The sequence below is a fragment of the Podarcis erhardii genome (assembly GCF_964252035.2).
Source record: "Podarcis erhardii genome assembly, chromosome: 7".
NCBI classification, from domain to species: Eukaryota; Metazoa; Chordata; class Lepidosauria; order Squamata; family Lacertidae; genus Podarcis; species Podarcis erhardii.
Window position 1 is genome coordinate 45,356,235 of NC_138511.1, and position 21,236 is coordinate 45,377,470.

Genomic DNA, 21,236 nt, shown 5'->3' on the forward strand with positions numbered 1-21,236 from the left:
GAGGACAAGCACGAACAATTCTGGATTTTTCAAAAACTAAATTTTTGTGCTACAAATGGCTCAATGTATATGCAGCCATAGTCTCACTGAATGCAACAGAGCTTACTTCTGAGTAAATGTGGTTAGGATTGCATTGTAAATTTACAGTGCTTTCCATAAAACACTCCCTACCATCTTTAGGTCATCAACCATTGGTACAAGTACACTATTGCGATAAGGATATCCACCCATCCCAAATGCAGGAAGAACCACCTCCAACCTTCCTCATGAAGTCCCCACCCTCATTTTCATTTCTGATCCCTCTTTAGTGGGAGCTCTGTATGTTGCCTTGCTGTAGACAAGGCAATTAAGGATCACATCAATGATAACAGACACACAATATCAGGAAGATTCAGTTGTGCAATTAAAAACATAAGCAATGTGTATAAGCTAGAGAGGGAAAAGGAATCCATATTCTGACTCAGAAGCAAAATTTGAATAATTACTTGAGAGATACAACGATGTCTTTTCCACCAGCGCGTGTCCAAGTCAAAACTACAATGCCTGACATCAAGAACCCAACAGCACTGACTATCACCTCATATGCCTGAAAAACATGGGCATACCGCAGATATTTTAATTCTCTGTAGGATTTTTTATATGGCTGTGGCTGCCAGTTATATATTTGTGCTTGTTTATTGAATTTTAGTGCTGTATCTGATTGCACTGCATTGTTTTGATGTTTTTACCCATTTATTCAAATTGTTTGCATGTCACCCAAAGAGGTTTTGGGGTGCCTAATAAACAAAGAAACAAAAAAGCAGAATAATTTTGGCATACATTTTCCCCAGTGAATTAAAATCCTGAAAAGCTTAGTGCAGACACTTTTCTACAATTGCGAAGTTTGTGGTCCACACTATGAATCATAAGATGTATACAGTGTTTAGAGTACATAATGAGTTGTGTATGTCTTCTCTGCATGCAGCAACTGAGCCAAGATTCACCCAATGTACTTTGCATCACATTTCTTTCCACATTCCAGGGGCATTAAGATACACAGAGCAGCCACCTGACGTTAGACAAAAAGGGATGAAATGTCTGGATGATGCAGTGTTAATATAATCTACAGATGACCTTACTGAGCTTCCCTGCCTGTCATAAATTTGAATTAATTGTATCATTTTATTTAAGTTCCCAACTTGCTGTGGTGTATTAGCATATAAAAATTAACTCTGCGGGCTGTAATCAGTTCACCTTAATAAACCAACTTACCAGGACAAATGTGATAAAATTATAGTACCCCCTCATGGTGTTACCTTCATACCCCAATAGGACATTGCCTAATATTAAAATCTTCTTCCACCAAGCTTGGTGGATAGCTAATTAACCTTTTCTAAAATCCAATAAGAGCAAGAGGAAACTAAACGGAATAGTCTGAAAACAGATGAGGAGGAAATTTCTCCACAAACTGAAGAAGAAATCTCCAAGAGAATCCATATGCATTTATATATCAGCAAACTTGGCAAATATTTGTGCATGAAGGAGTGGAAAGGGCAGATCAAGGTTTGATATTCGTAGAAATCAGCAACCAAACAATGGCAAGTAGTATTCCCCTTTGGCCAGCCCAGGCTCTCTCCTTCCTCCTTCTTACTGGATCCTCTTTTTACTTTTCTGCACATAAATCCAACACCAAAATTGGCTCCCACATCCCGCATGTTCATGGCAGGCAAAATTATTGATCATGGGCAATTAGATGATGAGGGGACAAAGAGGACTTGGGGCTCACTCTAGGAAACTGAGTCACTGGTACCACCCATTTATTCATGCTACCTAGGACCTCAGGGACACTTATGTGCAAATTCATGCTTGGCTACAGCTTTACTGTGTAGCATTCAAGCCAGTTACAAGTGGATACATGAGGCTCTGAAGAGGATTATTTAGGTGATCAGGGTCAATGCAGGGGCGAGGCATTTGTAATGCGGAATGGGCATTCTGGACAATGCATGCATGGGGCGGGGGGCAATTTGCACTAGAATTCTCACTAAAGCCAGAAGTGATTAAAAAAATCATGTGTGAAAACACCCTCAGTCTCATTGACCCCTCTGAAAATGGAATTAATGAGCTTCAGAAAGATTATTACCCACACTGTGGAGGACTGGGGTGAAATCAAACATTGCCTGTACATTTTACTATAGTTTGATATTCCAATTAAAAATTGTCATAGGGTTTACATGAGGATAGGAATGTATAAATACATTTCAAATGAAATACGATCCTTGGATCTGCATATCTACTACGTGCTAATTCCTACCACAAACACACACTTTCCTATATAAGCGGGTATAAAAATGTCATAATTTATTTCTCTGGTCAATTTAAATCTTCCTTTCCTATTCTTAGCAACTGTCTGAAATTGCCCAGGAATTGTGAAGCAGAAGTGAGTGTTATTCCCTCAGCGGCATATGAGAGTGGCAGTCCTGTGGCCAGATATGACGTGGGCATGCCTGGAAGCTTGTAGCTGAATTTAGTTGGAAAACAAATTGTGATTTGTCTTCTCAAGGATCTTTATTTAAATACAGACAACTTTTGAAAAGGCAGCTGCCAGTAAGCCAGAGAACTACCTAGGAAAAATTTCATCCTCCTCCTCTTAAAAAAAATAAAAAATCACAGTTCACAGTGACAATATAATAAATGAGCCTTCACTGACCAGAAAGTACACACCTATTTCAAACAGTACATTTTGTCTTTCATTCTATGCTTTCAGTCATGAGTTTCATTTTGCTTTCTCTCCTCTCCTCTTCTCTTCTTAATGTCTCTTAAGCTAAACAGTTCAAATTTTCAATTGCATTATAAAATTAAGGCTCAGAAATGCATATTTGGTGTGATTTTTCAGCTGTGGTTAGCAAAAGTAGTTGGGCATAGTGTTTTCTGTTCTATTAATAATTTTTCATTCTTGTAAAAGAAAACAAGGTAAAATGATGGCAACCATCTGCTTTCTCAATTCTTGTTTGGAGTTCTGTTGGCTACCTCTGTATTCTCTCATACATGACTAATAGGAAAGATACAAGACTAATAGGAAACATAACTGCAACTTCACTTATGGTTGGCTTCAGTTAACAGATGGTCTTTAAACGATCCAACATAAAAGCACACATTTTTATAAAAACTGACCCCCAAACTGCTTCATAAAGTAAAGGGTTTTTTGTTTTTTTTTAGATCTTTAAAAACTTTAAAGAAGTTGCAGTATAAAAGAGGCCCTAGAGTTCAAAGTACACTTATAATTTCCAACTTAAAATATCAGAGACAAAAGATTTAACAATACGATAAGTATCAGAAATAACACACAATTCCCTTTGCAGCTATATAAAAAGAGGCTGGTCGGCTGGTAAAAATCTTTCCTACTCATATTTTAAGTATGGCCATAAAATTACAGCAAACAGGTCTGAAAAAAAATCTCTCTGCCATGGCTGATATACCCATGATGGACTAGCCAAGGCCAACATCTTCCATATGCTGGTTAAGAGCTGGTTAAGAGGTGTGCCTAAGGCTAGCACTACAGCTGCCTCCTTTGGGGGAAATCGTGAGTGATGGTTCAGCCATCTCTAGCAAACGACAGTCCTCTAACCACTTTCCCCAAAGCATCCCAACTGGCTTTAGCAGCAAGTTGCCGCCAGAGAAAATTGTCTGAGGTTCCCTATGTAGCACCAATTTCTTTCTAAAACAGCCCCTATATCTTACCAAACGTTTTAACTGCTGTTCAATGCAATGATAATCATCCAGTGTATCCTCCTCGGGTCAGAGGAAGGCAACCAATGCAAGCATCACAACACAACCCACCAAAAGAAATATTAATTTCCTATATACACTCATAGGGTCTGAATTAAGCAGTGAGGAACTACAAACAAGATCTTGGAGTCATAGGGAATAGATCATGCTGGATTGTGGAAAACATACCATGCAACTGTCATGTTTCGAGTGGGACATCACGGATTTAAAGCAGGCATCCCAGTCTCTGATTGGATCCCAGAATGTCCCGGGATCCATGTGTCCTTCCTTGGGCAGCCACTGCACAGGAGAACAACTTTCCCCTTCTCAGTCTCTTAATAAATTAAGTAGGGAAAGAAAATGGCTGTGGTGGCTGCAGGGAGAAATCTGGCTCTCTACCAATCAGAGCACCTGGCAGGGAGCACAACAACATTGATGTGATGGCAGAGCATGATGGCATAGCAAGGAAGGGAGGACAGCCCTACGCTTTGCCTTGCCCAGTCCCGCTGGAGTGCACAGTGTGTGTGGCCCTGGGGGACCATGAGCCCAGCAGGAAGACGGCCGGAGCACGTGGAAAGGAATGAGACTCAGCAATCGGGTCGTGAGTAGCAGCAGGAAGTGAAAAGGCTCTGGGTGCTCTCTGGCAGCGGCAGCTGGTCAACAGTGACTCTTTTCCTCCCTCTCATACCAGAGCTCAAAGGAGGAGAGATGTGATGCAGGGCTAACGCTACCATGCCTTCTCTGCACTGCTTCTGCCCCTGGCTCAGACCTGAGCCAGGAGTGAAGCTGCAGTGTACCGGAGCCCAGAGGAGAAGATGAATGCCACCACCACTGGTCCTTCTCTATACTGCTTCTCAGAGGTGCCCGTGTCCCTGATCCCAGCTTAAAAAGATTGGAAAGTATGGTCAAAATCACCCACCTGCCCTGAGCCTTAAAAGCAAATTAGAAGACATTTCCAAGCTGATTCTTCTTCCATCCAATTCATCCTCTTGCTGTGAGCAAACCAACCCACTTTGCTAACTGGTCCATTGTACTCTGTCATTTCCCCAGCCCTCATTTTAAAAACACAAACCTCACAAACATGATGCTAGTTAACTTGTGTAAATCAAGACGCACATCATCTAATCTAGAAGTCATTTGCCTTGAAATTTAACTTCTCCCATTTTTTCTCCCATTTTTGTAAGACATGTAAATTGTTCTTTTTGACAAAGCTAGGCCAAGTCAAGTGTATTTCAAAAAATATCCTGAAGAAGGAAATTATTTTAGGAAATACATTTGCAGAAAACTAGACTATCTTTGTGATGTACTAGAATGACTAATATGAAGACAAAGTTGAACAGTACTCATTGTTTTCTTTCTTCCAACAGTCATAGTGTAATTCAGTTTTGTTGCAAATAAGCCCAGGTACATTTTTAAAGACTTATTTTATTTTCTGATTAGCTTAAGCCTTGACTATTTAACTATGGCTCAATTATGTTAATCAATGAACAGTTGCACTGGTATTGTTCTTTCATGTACAAAGCAAGCCCCAACTGGGCTGTCTATTTTTTGCAACAAATTAACACACTCTCTCTCTCTCTCTCCTGCCAAGGAACGGAAGATAGACACAAAAGTTATTATCTGCCTATGAGAGTATGTCAAATGCAGAACAATGGGACTTTGCTTCCCAACATGCACACCACAAATCAGGAGAATGGTTTCTTGGTATAAACATGAGGATTTTATATTATCCTAAATCAGAATTATCTGAGTTTTCCTAAGAAGGAAGGGTATATGATAGTTTCTCCTACCCAATTTCAAAAGTGTCATGCAAATAAAATAAAAATTAGGAGTAGAGGAATAAATAATGCTGGCAACTAATAGAAAGCGGAAAGTAAATTTGTATCACTCAGAGAATCTGCTGTTCTAGAAGCATCATCAGCATCTGTGTCTGAGCAATTCATCATCGCAGGGAGATGGAGGGCTAGAGGAGCAGAGCCAAGCTACAAGCCAGAAAGACCAACACACACATTTTAAGAAGGTTATGGAACAAAAGAACTCATTTTATCACTTGGCTTTACCGCTTGAGAAAATGGCTCCTGGTGCGCTGAAGTCCATGATAAATGTGCCCCCTCCAGATCTTTATTGCCCTTGTAAATCACAGGACTGACAGCAGTTAATAAGAAAGCTTTTGAGTGGTTTTGAAGTTTTGCTATGCTTTGTACAAATAAAGCCTCATAGTAAAGAATTTGCTAGTCCTCAAGATATGGAAAAATTATTGCAAGTGAAACCTTTTTTTATTGTGTTTCCTTTCTCATACTGAAAAGGGAGTATGCGTTAGGAGGATGAGATGATGAAGCCAATCCAGACATGTTGTGTTTCGGTTTCTTTTACTCCTGGTTTTAATTATCTTTAATTGTTTTTAACTGTTTTATTGATGATTTTAATATTTCTTATAAACCGCTTAAGAGGTTTTACTACAATCCCACAGTATATGAATTGGGTTAAATAAAATAAGCAAATAGCCATTTTAACTTGTCTTTCTGATCAGAGCATAATGCCTCTGTCTTACAGGCGTTGGCTCTGGTATTTCTAAGCTTTGGGGCTGGGAATGCAGAGGGGAAGGAGGAGAGGGATGCTGGAAACCCAATTTCCAGCAATGCAGTGGAAAGGACCAGGATTCTAATTACTGGGTAATTATCCTTGGTATCTTTTTTAAACAAAGCAAGTGATGGTTGGGTTTCTATTAAAAGTGATGATTCCAAATACTGGTCAGAGAGAATGACACTGACTGCCAGCTCACCTCCTGCATGGAACAACAAAATTATTCTAATCTATAGAAAGGAGATACCACAGAAGGCAGCTGCCATGATAGGATAATCCATTTCCTGAATTTATACTAGACACCTATCTTTTCCTACGGTGACAGCCTCATCCTGGGCAACACAAATGGACCTCCATTCTAAAGTGATTTGCCCCAGTTCAGTGAATGCAATCTCCATGTGGAAATGGAATTTCTGCATGTAAATCTACTGTACCAGATATGCTGGGTAGGGGATGACAGACCACATCTAGCCATGTGATAATACGACATGCATAACTACACACAGCATTACCCCAAATGTATCTCCATGCGTCAGCTCGTGTGCATTAAGCATGGTAATCTGAAATTATAAGAAGAAAAGCAATTGTAGGTATAACAGTAACTTAATATGGCTAGAACTCTCTCCCAATCTTTCCCCGCCCCCAATAGCCCATATTACATAACAAGTAGTGGTAATGCATGCAAGAACACCATGTGGTGATGTGTGGAATCTGTGGCCCTCTCCAGATGTTGCTGAACTACAACTCCCATCAGCCTCAGCAAGCATGGCTAATGGCCAGAGATTATGAGTTAAAGTTCAGCAACATGGGGGGGGGCTGCAAAGGTTCCCCCACCTGGTATGGAGATCAGTTTGGGATACACATTTAAACTGGGAGACACCAGGGAAGATGCAGGCTCAAACTTCCGCAGCAGTTTTGCTGGGACCATGAGCACACACAGGACTAAACTCAAGCATGTATGGGACAAAGGCTGTGCTGTCAGGTTTTACATCTTGCTAACAAAAAGCAGCACCCAGGAACAACTTGTGAGCATGGCTGGCACACAGTGCTTTGGGTTTGCTTTTCTTCTTCTACGCTGTGGAATCTGGTGAGATTTTGCACATGCAGAAAACTTGCTCTGAAAGGAAGCCATCCCAAACACAGGGCAATCCCTGGACTTAGGAAAACCAGTTTCCCTTTTGATAGCTTCTAAGAACCAAGGAGTTCTGTTTTGGTCCACTGATTTCAGAGCTCATTCATGCACAAACCTGGGCCTAATCATTCAGTTCCCTTAAATGTTTGTTTAGGCAGCAGAAGCGAATAGAAAGCTACTGATGATTAAAACACTTGACTTTACAAAATCTACACCCCACCCCACCCCATGCTAGGTGTTCTCCAATGGTGGAAACCCTTGAAAAGCTCACATCATAATTTGAGAATCACTTGCCAAATCATATAGGTATTGATGTTTGCTGCTCTATAGTTAAATCACATCAAATGTCAATTTAATCATCTCATTAGCTGGCTTTTATTGAGCTTCAAAGCTCACTACATACTTCTGCGATTCTTTGATTAGGCAACATATAGACTGTATTTGCAGTTTGCATCTGCCAAGTGATTAGCTCAGTGGTCCTGTTAATCTGTTCGTCTCAAAGGCATGGAGGTTCAAATTCCTCGGAGGAGCATGCTCTGTTTACATCTTTGGGGCATAATGTCACCATGCAACCTTATGAGCAATATCAGCAAGCAAACGCAACTGCCTGTTTGCTAAGCTAGAGAGTGATTTCAACGACACGGTGCAGGAGGTAATGAAAACACTGACTACCTCTCCCTTGGTCATACTTGGTTAGTACTCAGTAACCTGCCTAGTTTTTAAATACTTTCTTACTAAGGCTATCCACTGATTAACTATTTTTAGTCAAATTAACTGTCATCCTGTTTAACAGACTAGTGTTTAATTATCCAGTTAAAGCAAACAGCCCGGTTGCCTCTATAAAGGTAACAAGTTAAGGGGATGTATTGAAGATAACAGTTCCTCCCACATAATTAACAAAGACAGATGGAAATATTCTATTCAAAAAAATCGTCCCAAATACAAGAAATGATAATTAATAGCATCAGCAGTGAACACCCTCCAGCTGAAGCCAGCATTGATTCCTCTGATTTAAAATCCACATTCTAAATCTGCGATTAATGAATTAATCGATTAACATGCCGATTAGTTTGATGAATGTTCCCAGCCACACTTCTTGCCAAAAACGCTGATGTAAGAGCCAAGAAGAGAAGCCGGGTGTGTGATTGTCACATACATAGAGTCTGGATGGCAAAGGTCAGAACAGCTTACTGGTACTGCTGGCCCGCTGCTCCGAATTGTATATCTTTTCTGTCCCTTGGTTATTGCCTGACATGATTTAACAACTGTAATTCCTTATTTAACGATGTCAAAGGTTTTTAGGAAATTGACTGTATTTCACCAACGATATATTTCTTCTTGATTACCGAGTGGTTAAAATGATTTTAAACCAAGACAGCAAAATAAAGCAGTAATAAAATCAATAGAAGGTGCTTAAAACATTCCTTCTATTAGGTAATGGCATTTAAAATATCCGTAGCTTGTAATGGCACTTAGGATATGCCCAAAAATCAATGAGCTAAATTACTTATTGAACTAGTTAATTTGAGCATTGAGTTTTATATGTATATTGATAAAAGAAGCTTCCAAAGGCAGCATTGTCAGTTCTGTTATATGGTCAGATGTCTCCCCCTGCTGGAAAGAAGAAAAGATTCCACCCAGAAGGAAAATAGAATACTGTACTGTACTGTGTTTTAGGAAATTGTGTGATGTAAGGTCTAGAAGTGCCACAAGAGGTCCCCTGCCCTTACTATACAACAATAACTTCAAGCTGATTCAGCACAGGCCACATAGGGCTATTTAGGGGTCTCTTCCAGCTTATGAATAGAGGAAGCTGCGTTCTTCTAGGTCAGACCATTCACCCGTCTAGCCCAGTATTGACATCTCTGACTGGCAGCAGCTCTCCAGGGTCTTGGGCAGAGAGAGGCTTTTCCCATCACCAGGTACCTGGAGATGCTGCCAGGGATCGAAGTCGGACCTTTTTGCATTTTAACACTGCCTTAACATCATCTGATTTTAGTCTCTGCTCACTTGACAGCGATCATTCAGTTTTAGCGTGTGGGGGTCTTTTAGTTTTTATTGGATTGTGCCAGTGTTAATGCTTACTTATTTAGTTGCTAGGCTTGTATATCACAATGTATTGCTTGGATTATTATGTGTTTTTAACTCTTTGTTTCAGGGTTATGCATCACCTAGAGGCTCAGTGCAATTCGGTGACTGATAAATGTAACAAATGATATAGAATAAGATGAAGTAAATAAACAACAGAAGTGCTTTGCATCATAACGTCTTCTTCCATGGGAGCCCTTTTGGAATCAATATTGCAAAAACACACAGTAAACAAAATTAAAGCCATTCAAACTTTTAAAGAGAAAGGTTCAGGAGCCGTCACTGGCAGAAATATAGTATTCTGCTTGTGGATCTTTCCTGGGGGGGAAATCAGGGTTTGTATCCTGTCCTGCAAAAAGTGTCCAAGGGCAGCTTACACAGCTTCATAAAAGCAATGTTAGAATAGTAAAATCCGTTTGGCAAATAAAACTTACAAAAATAAAACAGCAATGGCAAACCAGTCTAAAATCCATAATTCTTACTGAAATTACAGAGGGGGGTGGAAATAGGTTTTAGCCTGGTGCTGAAATGAGAGCAAAGCAGGCTCCAGGTAGGCCCCTCTTGAGAAGTGTCCCATAGGCACAACTGTGACAAGGTCCTATTCAAACATCATGCTCCCTCCTGCGGCCTTTTCCTTCACTTCCATCCAAAAAGGCACACAAAGCAAATTAAGAATGTCATGGGAAGTTGCCGTATCCCAGGTCAATCCACTAGACTATCTAGCCCAATATTTTCTTCTCTGACTTATAGTGGCTCTCCAGGGACTTGGCAGAGGCCTTTCCCATCTGCTGCTATGGGGTTTTTTTAACCAGAAAAGCCAGTTATTTGTCAGGGTCCAGCTACACCCAGACTATGAAGCAGAGTCTCCTTAGAGGTGGAAGAACAGGGGAAGCAGGAACGCAACACACACACACATACACACACACCCCAGAACACCAGCACTGCCAGCAACCCTGAGGAATCCTTCATTACTCTGAACCCTGATGTTCCAGCTGTAGCATAGAAGGTCAATTACTGGTTGCCTGAGCTCCCATCTGGATCACATGAATCCCCTCTGTCGGCCATACAGCAACAGGAGTGGTGGAGCTGACAAGCTAACCACACTCCAGAATCACCCATGTGTCCCCGAAACACCAAAGAAAATGTATTTTACCCAATGGCAGTGAGGATCAGAAAAAAATACATGGTTGAACTTCACTCTAAAAAATACTGAAAGCTAAAAAAAGAAAGAAAACAAATTAAGTGCTCTGGGAATTTTCTTCAACCTCCCTCTGTCCAACAGCGCTTGAGCAAGGACCCTGTAGTGATAACCTCAGGTCCCATCAGGTAGCAAGTTTTTTCTGTCTCTTATGAGGAATAATCTCTGACCAGAAGTCCAAATCATAAAAGGTCAACTCCTTCCCTTAAGAGACTAAAATTGATCCATATAAGACCTCATATTGCGAATTCCTGTTGCAGTGCCTTGTCGGGGTTGAACTACTGGCCAAAGGACTTTCTTCATTGTAGATAAATCTGTATGAAATCTTGCAATGCTGCTTTAAGAAACTTTTTAAAAAGCGTCTGAGATGCCGGGATTTCTGCAAGCAGTCTCCCATTTCCTCTTCTTTGGCTCTTGCTAGTAGTAGCTGGGATGTAAGAAACAGCATCTGTTAAGAGGTGCAATTATGTCACTCAGTGCAGAGCTGCAAGACCAGGACAGGAAGAGGACTGTGGCATAGCAAGATATGGGTAAGAAGATATAGCAAAGTACTTTGGGCAGCACATAACAATCCTCAGAAAGCAGGCACTGCAACACAAACTTTCAAGCTTGCCAACTGAGAGTGGGTGGTGTGTAACTTAATTATTCTTTCTTTCCTTTGATTCAGAAGGTTCCCAAGAAAGTTTCCTATCAAATACTCAGCATGAAGCCATGGAACAAAGAAATGTTTGGTCAGAAATTACCATGGCCCACCAATGGTGTTTGTTGTGAGAAGGCAACAAACAGATTTGGAGAACAGCCACTCATGTGCCCATCACTTCAAGACCATGATAGCTGTTCTTCTTGCAACTACATATGCACATTATGTAGGAACATAGGAAGATGCCTTATAACAGAGGCCCATCTTCTGACACAGTACAGTAGTACTGAGTGGTAACTGAGTGGTACTGAGTGGTAACATCTTTCCAAGGTTTCAGACAGAGGACATTCCTTCTCCCACCTGGAGATGCCAGGGACTGAACTGAGGACCTTCTACATGCAAAGCAGATGCTCTATCCACTAAGGTACCACCCTTTCCCATTAATAAGCCAAAGCAGCTGCCAACATCCGCAGCACACTTTTCATTAAAAATAACATCTCAGCTCAAGGCTCTTGCTCCTATTTGCGTCCTGTGATCTACGCTGTTGTCTTCCAAGTCCCCAGGTACAAATGCTCAGAGTACTGAGTTTTACCTGCAATTTCTAAAAAGCCTTGGATCTCCTTACTTAAGAAGCCACTTCTCTTCCCATGCCACAATGCAGCAGGTGAGATCAGAAGAGGCACCTGAGATCTTTCTCATTATCAAAGAGAAGGGAGAGGCAATAGAGTGCTTTCTGGAGAGACTACTTGGGACTGGCATGTGTTTTCTCCTTCATCAGAAGGAGGTTGAATTCAGAACACATTGAAAGAAGTTAGTCACTTCTCTGTGGGCTTTTGCAGTGGGCAATGTCACTCAAGAGTCTTCAAGGAGGATAAAGCATAAAAGCTAATCTTTCTTATGAGGTGCCATTCAAGGCGGGGGTGAGGGGAGCTTCAAAAGAACAGCAACAGAGACCTATAATATATTTGTGAATGAACCAAATGAATGTATCTGGGTATCTTCTCTTATCTGAAGCCATCCCTATAAATCAAGATCATGCCTTACAAGGGATTAGTTAACACACATTCTGAATCACTGAGCCAGAAAACAAGCTGGTATTTTCTGCAAAAAATATGACCAATTAAGTGGTTCTATAACATCTACTTTCCTCAGCAACAGTGAGAAATTCCAAACAAAGACAAGGGACAGCAGCCAGTGTGGGCCAATAGAGAGCTGGTCTTGGACCTGGGGAATAAGTCTCACCTCTGGGTGACCTTGGGCAATTTGCCACCTCAGTCTCAGTATTGGTTAATCTGTATGCTATTTGCACAGCACCTTGTAAAGAAAAGTTCTTCAGGAGTGGTTTAAATAAGTATAAGAACCTGAATGAATTGCAGCTGCCAACTCATGGTTGCCAGAGGACACAGTGGATTATTTTATGTGCTTCTAAACTACTCTGCTGTTCGGAGTGATTTGCCTCAAATCAAAGTGTTGTGCTCTAGTGCCATGATCTCGAGGTGGCCCATATTAATAATAGCTCTGGAAGAAGTGGGCTGAGACAAAGCCCACCACTCAATTCCCTCTTAACAGTAGGAGCATAAGAAACTACCCCATACAGTCTTGGTCTATCCAGCCCAAAATTAACTATGCTGACTGGCAGTATCAGCTCTCCAAAGTTTCAGAGTTTCTCTCCCTGTAGTACCTGCAGATGCTGCTGTGGATTGAGCGTTAAGTAGGACTCCGTCTGCATGCAAAGCAGAGGCTCTGCCACTGAGCCACAGCCCTTCCCTTAATACTTTGGAGCTGGAGTGGATGACTATTGTAGATATAAACAAGTTGTTGCTGGTTGCTGTTTAAGCTCTTTTAAAAAATTGTTTTGTGCTGCCTAGTTTTCTCTCTCTGGAAGTAAACATATGGCTCCCCCAACAGATGACTCCAGAGTGAATGCAGCACTGGACAGACAGAAATCTTCAAAGTTGCAAATGTTTCCTTCAATTGTGGAAAATGTGTGTTTGTGTGCATGTGCATGAGTAATTTCAAATAACTGAGGAAGCCCTCTATTTGGAGCATGTGATTGCAGGAAGAAATATCAACAACCTCAGATATGCAGATGACACAACCTTGATGGCAGAAAGTGAGGAGGGTTAAAGAATCTTTTAATGAGCGTGAAAGAGGAGAGCGCAAAATATGGTCTGAAGCTCAACATCAAAAAGACGAAGATCATGGCCACTGGTCCCATCACCTCCTGGCAAATAGAAGGGGAAGAAATGGAGGCAGTGAGAGATTTGACTTTCTTGGGCTCCATGATCACTGCAGATGGTGACAACAGCCACAAAATTAAAAGACGCCTGCTTCTTGGGAGAAAAGCAATGACAAACCTAGACAGCATCATAAAAAGCAGAGACATCACCTTGCCAACAAAGGTCCATATAGTTAAAGCTATGGTATTCCAAATAGTGATGTATGGAAGTGAGAGCTGAACCATAAAGAAGGCTGATTGCAGAAGAATTGATGCTTTTGAATTATGGTGCTGGAGGAGACTCTTGAGAGTCCCATGGACTGCAAGAAGATCAAACCTATCCATTCTTAAGCAAATCAGCCCTGAGTGCTCACTGGAAGGACAGATCGTGAAGCTGAGACTCCAATACTTTGGCCACCTCATGAGAAGAGAAGACTCCCTGGAAAAGACGCTGATGTTGGGAAAGATGGAGGGCACAAGGAGAAGGGGACGACAGAGGACGAGATGGCTGGACAGTGTTCTCGAAGCTACAAACATGAGCCTGACCAAACTGCGGGAGGCAGTGGAAGACAGGAGTGCCTGGCGTGCTCTGGTCCATGGGGTCACGAAGAGTCGGACATGACTAAATAACAACAACAAAATGTGTCTTGCACGTGTTAGCAGCGATACAGTGTCTTCCCTGAAACAAAATCTCGGGTTTTTTCCCTCCTCAAATTTCCCAAAATTTCCTAAAACACGTAGAAAAAGTATCTCTGGTGGATGCTAAAGCCACCTCCAGACTTAGGTTGTGAACGAAAAGCACAAAAAGGACGCTTAAATCATTCATCAACGGCTTCCCTCAAGAATGTTCTGGAGGCGACCGACCCTCGCATAATGGCATCCCTCCTTTTGCCCTTCTGAATATGGCGACGCGACCGCCCTACGCCGCCAACATGGAAACTTCTCACAGGAAGCCGAACTGCCGGTGAGGTACCCTTTGAGACCATCCCAAGATGGCGTCGCTTTCCCCCGCCCACAGGCTGAAAGGAAGTCGCGTGACGTCACTGCGGCTGCCCTTCCCAAGATGGCGCGGCTGCCCAGCTCCTCCCTCAGCATCGCTTGCTTCACACCCGGTGCCCTGAGTCACTGAGAGGCGCTTTGCTTACCGGGAGAAGGAGGCCAGGAACTAGGCCAGGACGTGGAGGCCGCGAAGCCGCCGCTGCCATGCCGGAGCTGGCCGTGGAGCGAGTGGTGGTCCACCCGTTGGTGCTGCTGAGCGTGGTCGATCACTTTAACCGGTGAGGGAGGCGGCGGCCGGGCGGGCTGAGTCATGGCCGGCAGGCCAGGGCTTAGGGAGACAGGGGGGCCGTAGGGCTGGGGTCGCGCTTTGCACATGCTCAGGGGCAGCGAGCTGCGAAGAAGCTACTGTAAAGAAGCGCCGGGGCGGAGGCCGCGGAAGGACAGCTTAGTCACGGGCCCGGGCTGAGGCCGCCTTCGCCGCCTGTGCTTCTGGACCCCGGGTTTCGGTTGGGGAGACCCTCAGGGTTTGGCGAGGCCTCGGAGCAATAAAGGAAGCGGCTGCCTTTTTCGCGGAGTGAGGCAGTCGAGCCCAGGGGAGAGGCCTGTCTTACCTGCCTGGCTCCCCGATCCTCCTCGGAGCAGCTCTCGAGGGTTGAACCCGGAACCTCTTTCCTTCTGCAGGCCAAGCGGCGGCTCTCTCTCTCTCTGCACCCCAACAAACGGGCCTTTGGGCCAGAGACTTCATGGAGGGGGGATGGATGCTACTTTGCGCAGACTTGCTTTTTATGTTTATCGCGTGTGTTTACCGCGTGTGGAGCGAGGATGAGATTCATCTTTTGCCACTGCTTTTCCAGACTCTTGAGTGGAAAAGCGGAATATAAGTGAACTGATATAACTTAAAATATACTTGCTTCCTGAGTAGCAGACACAGCTGCATACATGAAATACATGCAACCAGCGCATGGCTGTGCCAACTTGACTGAGTAGGTATGTGGCCGAGCATTTGCTTTACAAGCAGCAGGTTCCAGTTCAACAACATCTCTCCCCCAGAAACCACACCTGCTAAATGGATTTCAGAAGCAGGTGGTGGGAAAGGCCATGCTCTGACATAGACCTTGGAGAGTCACTGCCAGTGCTGACACTTTGGGGCTAGGTGGATTGGTGGGCTAAGTCAGCTTTTTGTATCTTGACTTCCTCCACTAACCATCAGAAGAAGACAAGCCATCAACACTCAGCTACCTCCTCCCTGGTGACTATCAAGACTCCTTCCGTTGGGAGTCTTGGCAAGTTGCTACATACTCTTTTCCTCCCACCTTAGTTATGCTGGTTTTCATTGCCCTGAGTTGATAAAAATTCAGTTCAGGAATAGTTTATGCTCCACATCAATGTATCTCATCTTTCTTTTGATTTTGCCTTTCTATTTTAGGATAGGAAAAGTTGGAAATCAGAAGCGAGTTGTGGGGGTTCTCTTGGGTTCGTGGCAGAAGAAGATTTTGGATGTCTCCAACAGCTTTGCAGGTAAAGTGATGCCTGAGATCTCTATGGTTGTCTAGCAAGCCAGATGTGGTTGTAATGTACACTCCTACCCTAACATTTTCCACCCCATTAATGGATTTGGGGAAATTTGGGGTTTGTCCCTTAAATTGTTGGTGGGGAACCTGTGGCCCTCCATATGTTGTTGGACTCCTAGTTCCATCAGCAGCATTTGGAGGGTCAGAGGTTCCCCACCTTTTGTCTTAAAAGTGAGAGACCCAGAAAAGCTTAGTCATAAATCTCAACTGAAACTTGGTTGATAGTCTTGAGTTTTCAACAGCCCTCTGATTAAATAATAACCCAAAGGAGCCCAGTTAGGAATCTGCTGGATTGTGTTTGGCTAAAAGCTTAAATGCGGTCCCTCGAATTCTCAGGCTGTCAGAAGCCAGTCTTAGCTTTCCATAGTCTGCTCCAGGGAATTATCATTCTTTCATCTACCTTTAGTTTAAATCTGAGTCTGCCCAGTTCTAGAAACTTGTGATCTCGTCTAGTCATTAATCTTGTGGGCTGCAACTACTATGGTCATACTACGGTCAATACTGTAGTAGGAAGAGGTCCTAAATAAGTGGTAGAGTATCTTCTGCTTTGCTTGCAGAAGATACCAGATTCAATCCCCAGTGGTATTTCTAGGTGGGGCTGAAAGACTCCCGTTTTTTGACCCCAGGTAAAGAGATTGACTTCATTACTGTATTTAAAAAGATGCTTTTATTGCTCACCACATGTTGTTTGTCTCCCTGGGCTCCTTTGGGAGGAAGGGCAGGATATGAATATAATAAATAATAATGGCATCTTCTGTTCCTTGGGGAACTTTTGTAGGTCAGTCGTTGAATGCATGCTTTGCTCACAGAATGTGCAGTCCCTGGCATTTCCCTTTAAAAAGGACCAAGTGGCAGCTGATAAAAAAACTCCCCTGCCTAAGATGCTGGGTAGCCACTCAGGAGACCAGTACTGGGATTGGATAGTCCAGTAGTCTTACTCAGTGCATGATAACTTGTATTTTCAAAAGCCCTGTAATCCTCTCATGAAGGGTGGAATAGAAATTTAAATCATCCTCACCTCTGTAATGTGAAGACTGGATCCCATTCTAAGTGACTTGCCAGCTTCCCAGAGGCATCTGTGAGAACAAAGTGCTGGACTACCTGGACCCTCTTTGGGCTGCTCTTAATTCCCACCACATGGGATGCAACTTGGCAAAATTGTCACTTTCCTTTTTAAAATTTATGATTTTCAGTTTTATTCATTTCAGTAATTTTACAATCATTTTAACATTTCAAAACTCAACTTCCTTCCCCCTCTTTGTGGTTCCTTAAATTTATTTTTTATATTTTCTGCATATTCCAAATTAACTTAATTTACTAATTTATTCATCTACTTTAAATATAATACTCTTGTAAAACTGCAGGTTATTACAATAATCCTGCCAATGTTCTTACTGTTTACAGGTTATTTGTAAATATTCAATAAACGATTTCCATAGTTTTTTTAAAGGCTGGAAATTCATGCCATGATTTGGATTCTCTTTTTCTTTTACCCACAGTCCCCTTTGATGAAGATGATAAAGACGACTCTGTATGGTTTTTGGACCATGACTACCTGGAGAACATGTATGGGATGTTCAAGAAAGTAAATGGTAAGCAATGCTTGGTTAGCCAGAAGTGCAAGTCACAGCTAAATCTATCACTAGGAAAAGCCAAAAAGTGATGTTATTTAAATAACTTTGCTATGACTGCTCACAGGTGCTTAGTTGTTAAAAAGTTTTTCATTTTAGAGATGAACACCTCTGTTAGTGAGAAAATGAAGGAACTGGGTCACCCTTCAACATCAGACTCTGCAAAACCTCTCATGTTTTAACAGTGCCCCAGCAAAGAAACCATATTTTAGACTACATGCTACTTGAAGGAAGGGTCTTTTATAGCTTGTGTGTGCAGTAAATAGGCTTTTTGTTGTTCATCCGTTTGGCAAAGTCCTCAGGGCTGGGCATATCTTGTCTATTTTGCCAATGTTCAAAGTGTAGTATTCTGTACCTGTAAAATTTATTTTGAAGCTGATGTCCAAGTCCAGTAAGCAATGTCCAGGACGAATGATAGGCTCAGTTTGTGAGAAATTCTAAAGTCTCATCCCGTTTGCTATACAATATCATTGCATGTAGAACCATGCTTTATTCCTGCAAAGTCCCACTTCCAGTGGAACAGTAGAGGAAGGAAATGGCTCTTGGAGGTTGAGCCCTCTTCCAGGTGCTTCGTGTACTCTGACTCTTGCTTTGCTTTCTGTGTCTTTTTCCTAGCCAGGGAAAGAATTGTGGGATGGTACCACACAGGTCCCAAGCTGCACAAGAATGACATTGCTATCAATGAGCTAATGAAAAGATACTGCTCAAACTCGGTAAGAGCCACTCACAACCTACAAATCCTGACAAGGCTTGCTATTTGATGTTACTGCAACTTGTAAGAACAAGTTGGAAATGGCAAGATGATCCTTTATGCAATGGCAGGCTGCAAGTTACTGGAAGGAGACTGGTAGGTTTTGTTTTCCACCAATAGGCACTAATGGGTTTCTTTCAAACAGGTATTGGTAATTATCGATGTAAAGCCAAAGGACCTGGGGCTGCCCACTGAAGCCTACATCTCTGTGGAAGAAGTTCACGATGTGAGTATCCTGGGTTTATGCACATCAAGTTGCTTTTCCCTCATACATTTCAGTGTCAACCAAAGGACCAGACTAAAACAGGCTGAGCCAATAACAGGAATGCTGCCTGTACCTTGCTCATGTCACTCCTTTTGCAGCCAGCACCCTACAGAGTACCTGAAAAAAACTCTGCTTAGGATGAAAGAACTTGCCAGTGTTTATTATTAATTCAAGTCACACTTCCTTATGGAGGTAATTTAGGGTTAGTGTGTCTCTTCCATTGGCCAGTTATGGATCTGTTCTTATTCTTCAGCAACTCTTGGCTTCTTATGCAACAATTGTAAGTTTTTCCAGGGTTCAGACACACACAAGCACAAACTGCCCAGAAGTTGAATAAAGGTGATTACTTTCATGCCTGGTCTCTGCTTGCACCCCAAAGGATGGGACACCCACCTCTAAGACCTTTGAACATGTGACCAGTGAAATTGGAGCAGAAGAAGCGGAGGAAGTTGGGGTGGAGCACCTGCTACGGTAAAAAAAATACCTTTCTCGCCTGTCACTTCAGACTTCTGAGCTTGTGTTTTGCTTACATAGTTACTCCTCAAGATAATACAGGGAGGCAGGCATTCCCATCTTGCAGATATAAAATAATGGATGCAGAACGCCTTTGACCCCTGCAAGGCCACACACCCCGCCAGCTTAATAGAGGCATCATCTTTAATTTATCCTGACAGCCACCCTTCATTGGGATCTAGTGGTAGCCTATCCCTTAGCCATGCAAATGTGCCACCATATTTCCCATGCTGGATTAGGCCAAAGGGTGCCCATCTAGCATCTGGTCTTATCCTAAGGGGAAGCCTACAAGCAGAACCTGCACCTCCCCACAATGCAATTGATATTTGCTTATATCCCCATGTCTTTGTATGGGTTGGTTGGTCCAGAGGAGATTCAGATTTTTAGTCCAACTGTAAAAATGCCTAGCATTGACTTCCTTAATGTGGCAGAGAAAAATAATTCTATTCCTCCTTTCCTGCCAACTGGGTTCTCTTGTTCTGACCCCTTTCTTGGCTGTTCCAGGGATATTAAAGACACCACTGTAGGCACCCTTTCTCAGCGCATCACAAACCAGGTCCATGGCTTGAAGGGACTGAACTCCAAGCTTCTAGACATCAGGAGCTACCTGGAGAAAGTGGCCATGGGCAAACTTCCCATCAACCACCAGATCATCTACCAGCTCCAGGATGTCTTCAACCTGCTGCCTGACGTCAACTTGCAAGAGTTTGTCAAGGCCTTCTATCTGAAGACCAATGACCAGATGGTGGTGGTCTACTTGGCTTCACTCATCCGCTCTGTGGTTGCCCTCCACAACCTCATAAACAACAAGATCGCCAATAGAGATGCAGAGAAGAAGGAGGGGCAGGAGAAAGAGGAGAGCAAAAAGGAGAGGAAGGATGAGAAAGACAAAGATAAGGAGAAGAGTGATGGCAAGAAAGAGGAGAAAAAAGAGAAGAAGTAGAGTAGGATTTTGTATTTGTATATTAAAACCTTGTAAACTGATCTCTGGTGCTGGCTGTAGGCTTTTTTTGTTAGTAGAGGCTTGGGGGGGTACCCAGAACTGCTTTGGTTTGTAGGTGGGTAGCTAGATAGAAGATGAGATGACATTGCTCAGGTCATCTCATCTTCTATCTAGCTACCCACCTACAAACCAAAGCAGTTCTAGGTACCAGAACTGGACCATCTATGGCAGGGATGATCATAAGCCATGAGGCCAAATGCACCCCCAGGATTTGCATGGCCCTTGAGGTGCTTTCTGGAAATTTTTAAGCAATTGTTGGATGGCCATCTGTAATGCATGCTTTAGTTGAGATTCCTGTACTGGAGGGGGCTGGACTAGATGACCATTAGGCTCCCTTCCAACTCTGATTCTATAAGATTCTCACCAGCTCTGCTTGAAGTAGGTGGAGAAGTTTTTCAAGGAGTGTTTTTGGCTGGCTGGAATGTGTCCCAGAATTCTTAATATTTCTAATTGGCTGAATGGATGAGAGAGAGGAATGTGTGTAGAAACAAAAGCTGTTACATAAAGGAGAAATGTATATTAATTTCTCCACCTACTTTTGCCTCTGCCCCTGCCTACCACTGCCATGTGGCCCTTTGACTGAAAAAGTTTCCCTGTCCTTGATCTGTATACAGCCTGAAGCAAGAAATGGCACTAGGGCAGACAGCCTGGTTAGTCTTTGCTTTAGCAAAAGCTGTCAGCCCTGGCATGGCATAATGCCTCTTCAGCCAGCTACAAAGACAGAGTCTTGGTCTTGTTTGCTCACAGTGTTCAAAAGCAGGTCTCACGGACGCACACCATAAACTGCACTATCCAGTCTGGCCAGTGAGATCATAACCTTAATCCCATAACCAAGAAAGTCTGTTATGGGGGCATGCACCCCCAGATGCACACATCAGAGGTAGACCACAGGCCAGCTCT

At 42.9% G+C, this 21,236-nt stretch overlaps 2 protein-coding genes across 2 annotated transcripts in view; both read left to right on the top strand.

Annotated features, from left to right (window-relative positions):
• The window catches only part of NQO1 (NAD(P)H quinone dehydrogenase 1), a 191,964-nt gene that overhangs the window by 113,315 nt on the left and 57,413 nt on the right, over positions 1-21,236 (top strand). The window lies entirely within an intron of this gene.
• PSMD7 (proteasome 26S subunit, non-ATPase 7) lies at positions 14,646-20,317 on the top strand. Its single transcript, XM_081872245.1, has 7 exons — positions 14,646-14,880; positions 16,029-16,120; positions 17,673-17,765; positions 18,420-18,517; positions 18,701-18,781; positions 19,200-19,291; positions 19,838-20,317. The coding sequence occupies exons 1-7, from the start codon at positions 14,807-14,809 to the stop codon at positions 20,274-20,276; spliced, it is 969 nt and encodes a 322-aa protein (XP_081728371.1). The 5' UTR covers positions 14,646-14,806; the 3' UTR covers positions 20,277-20,317.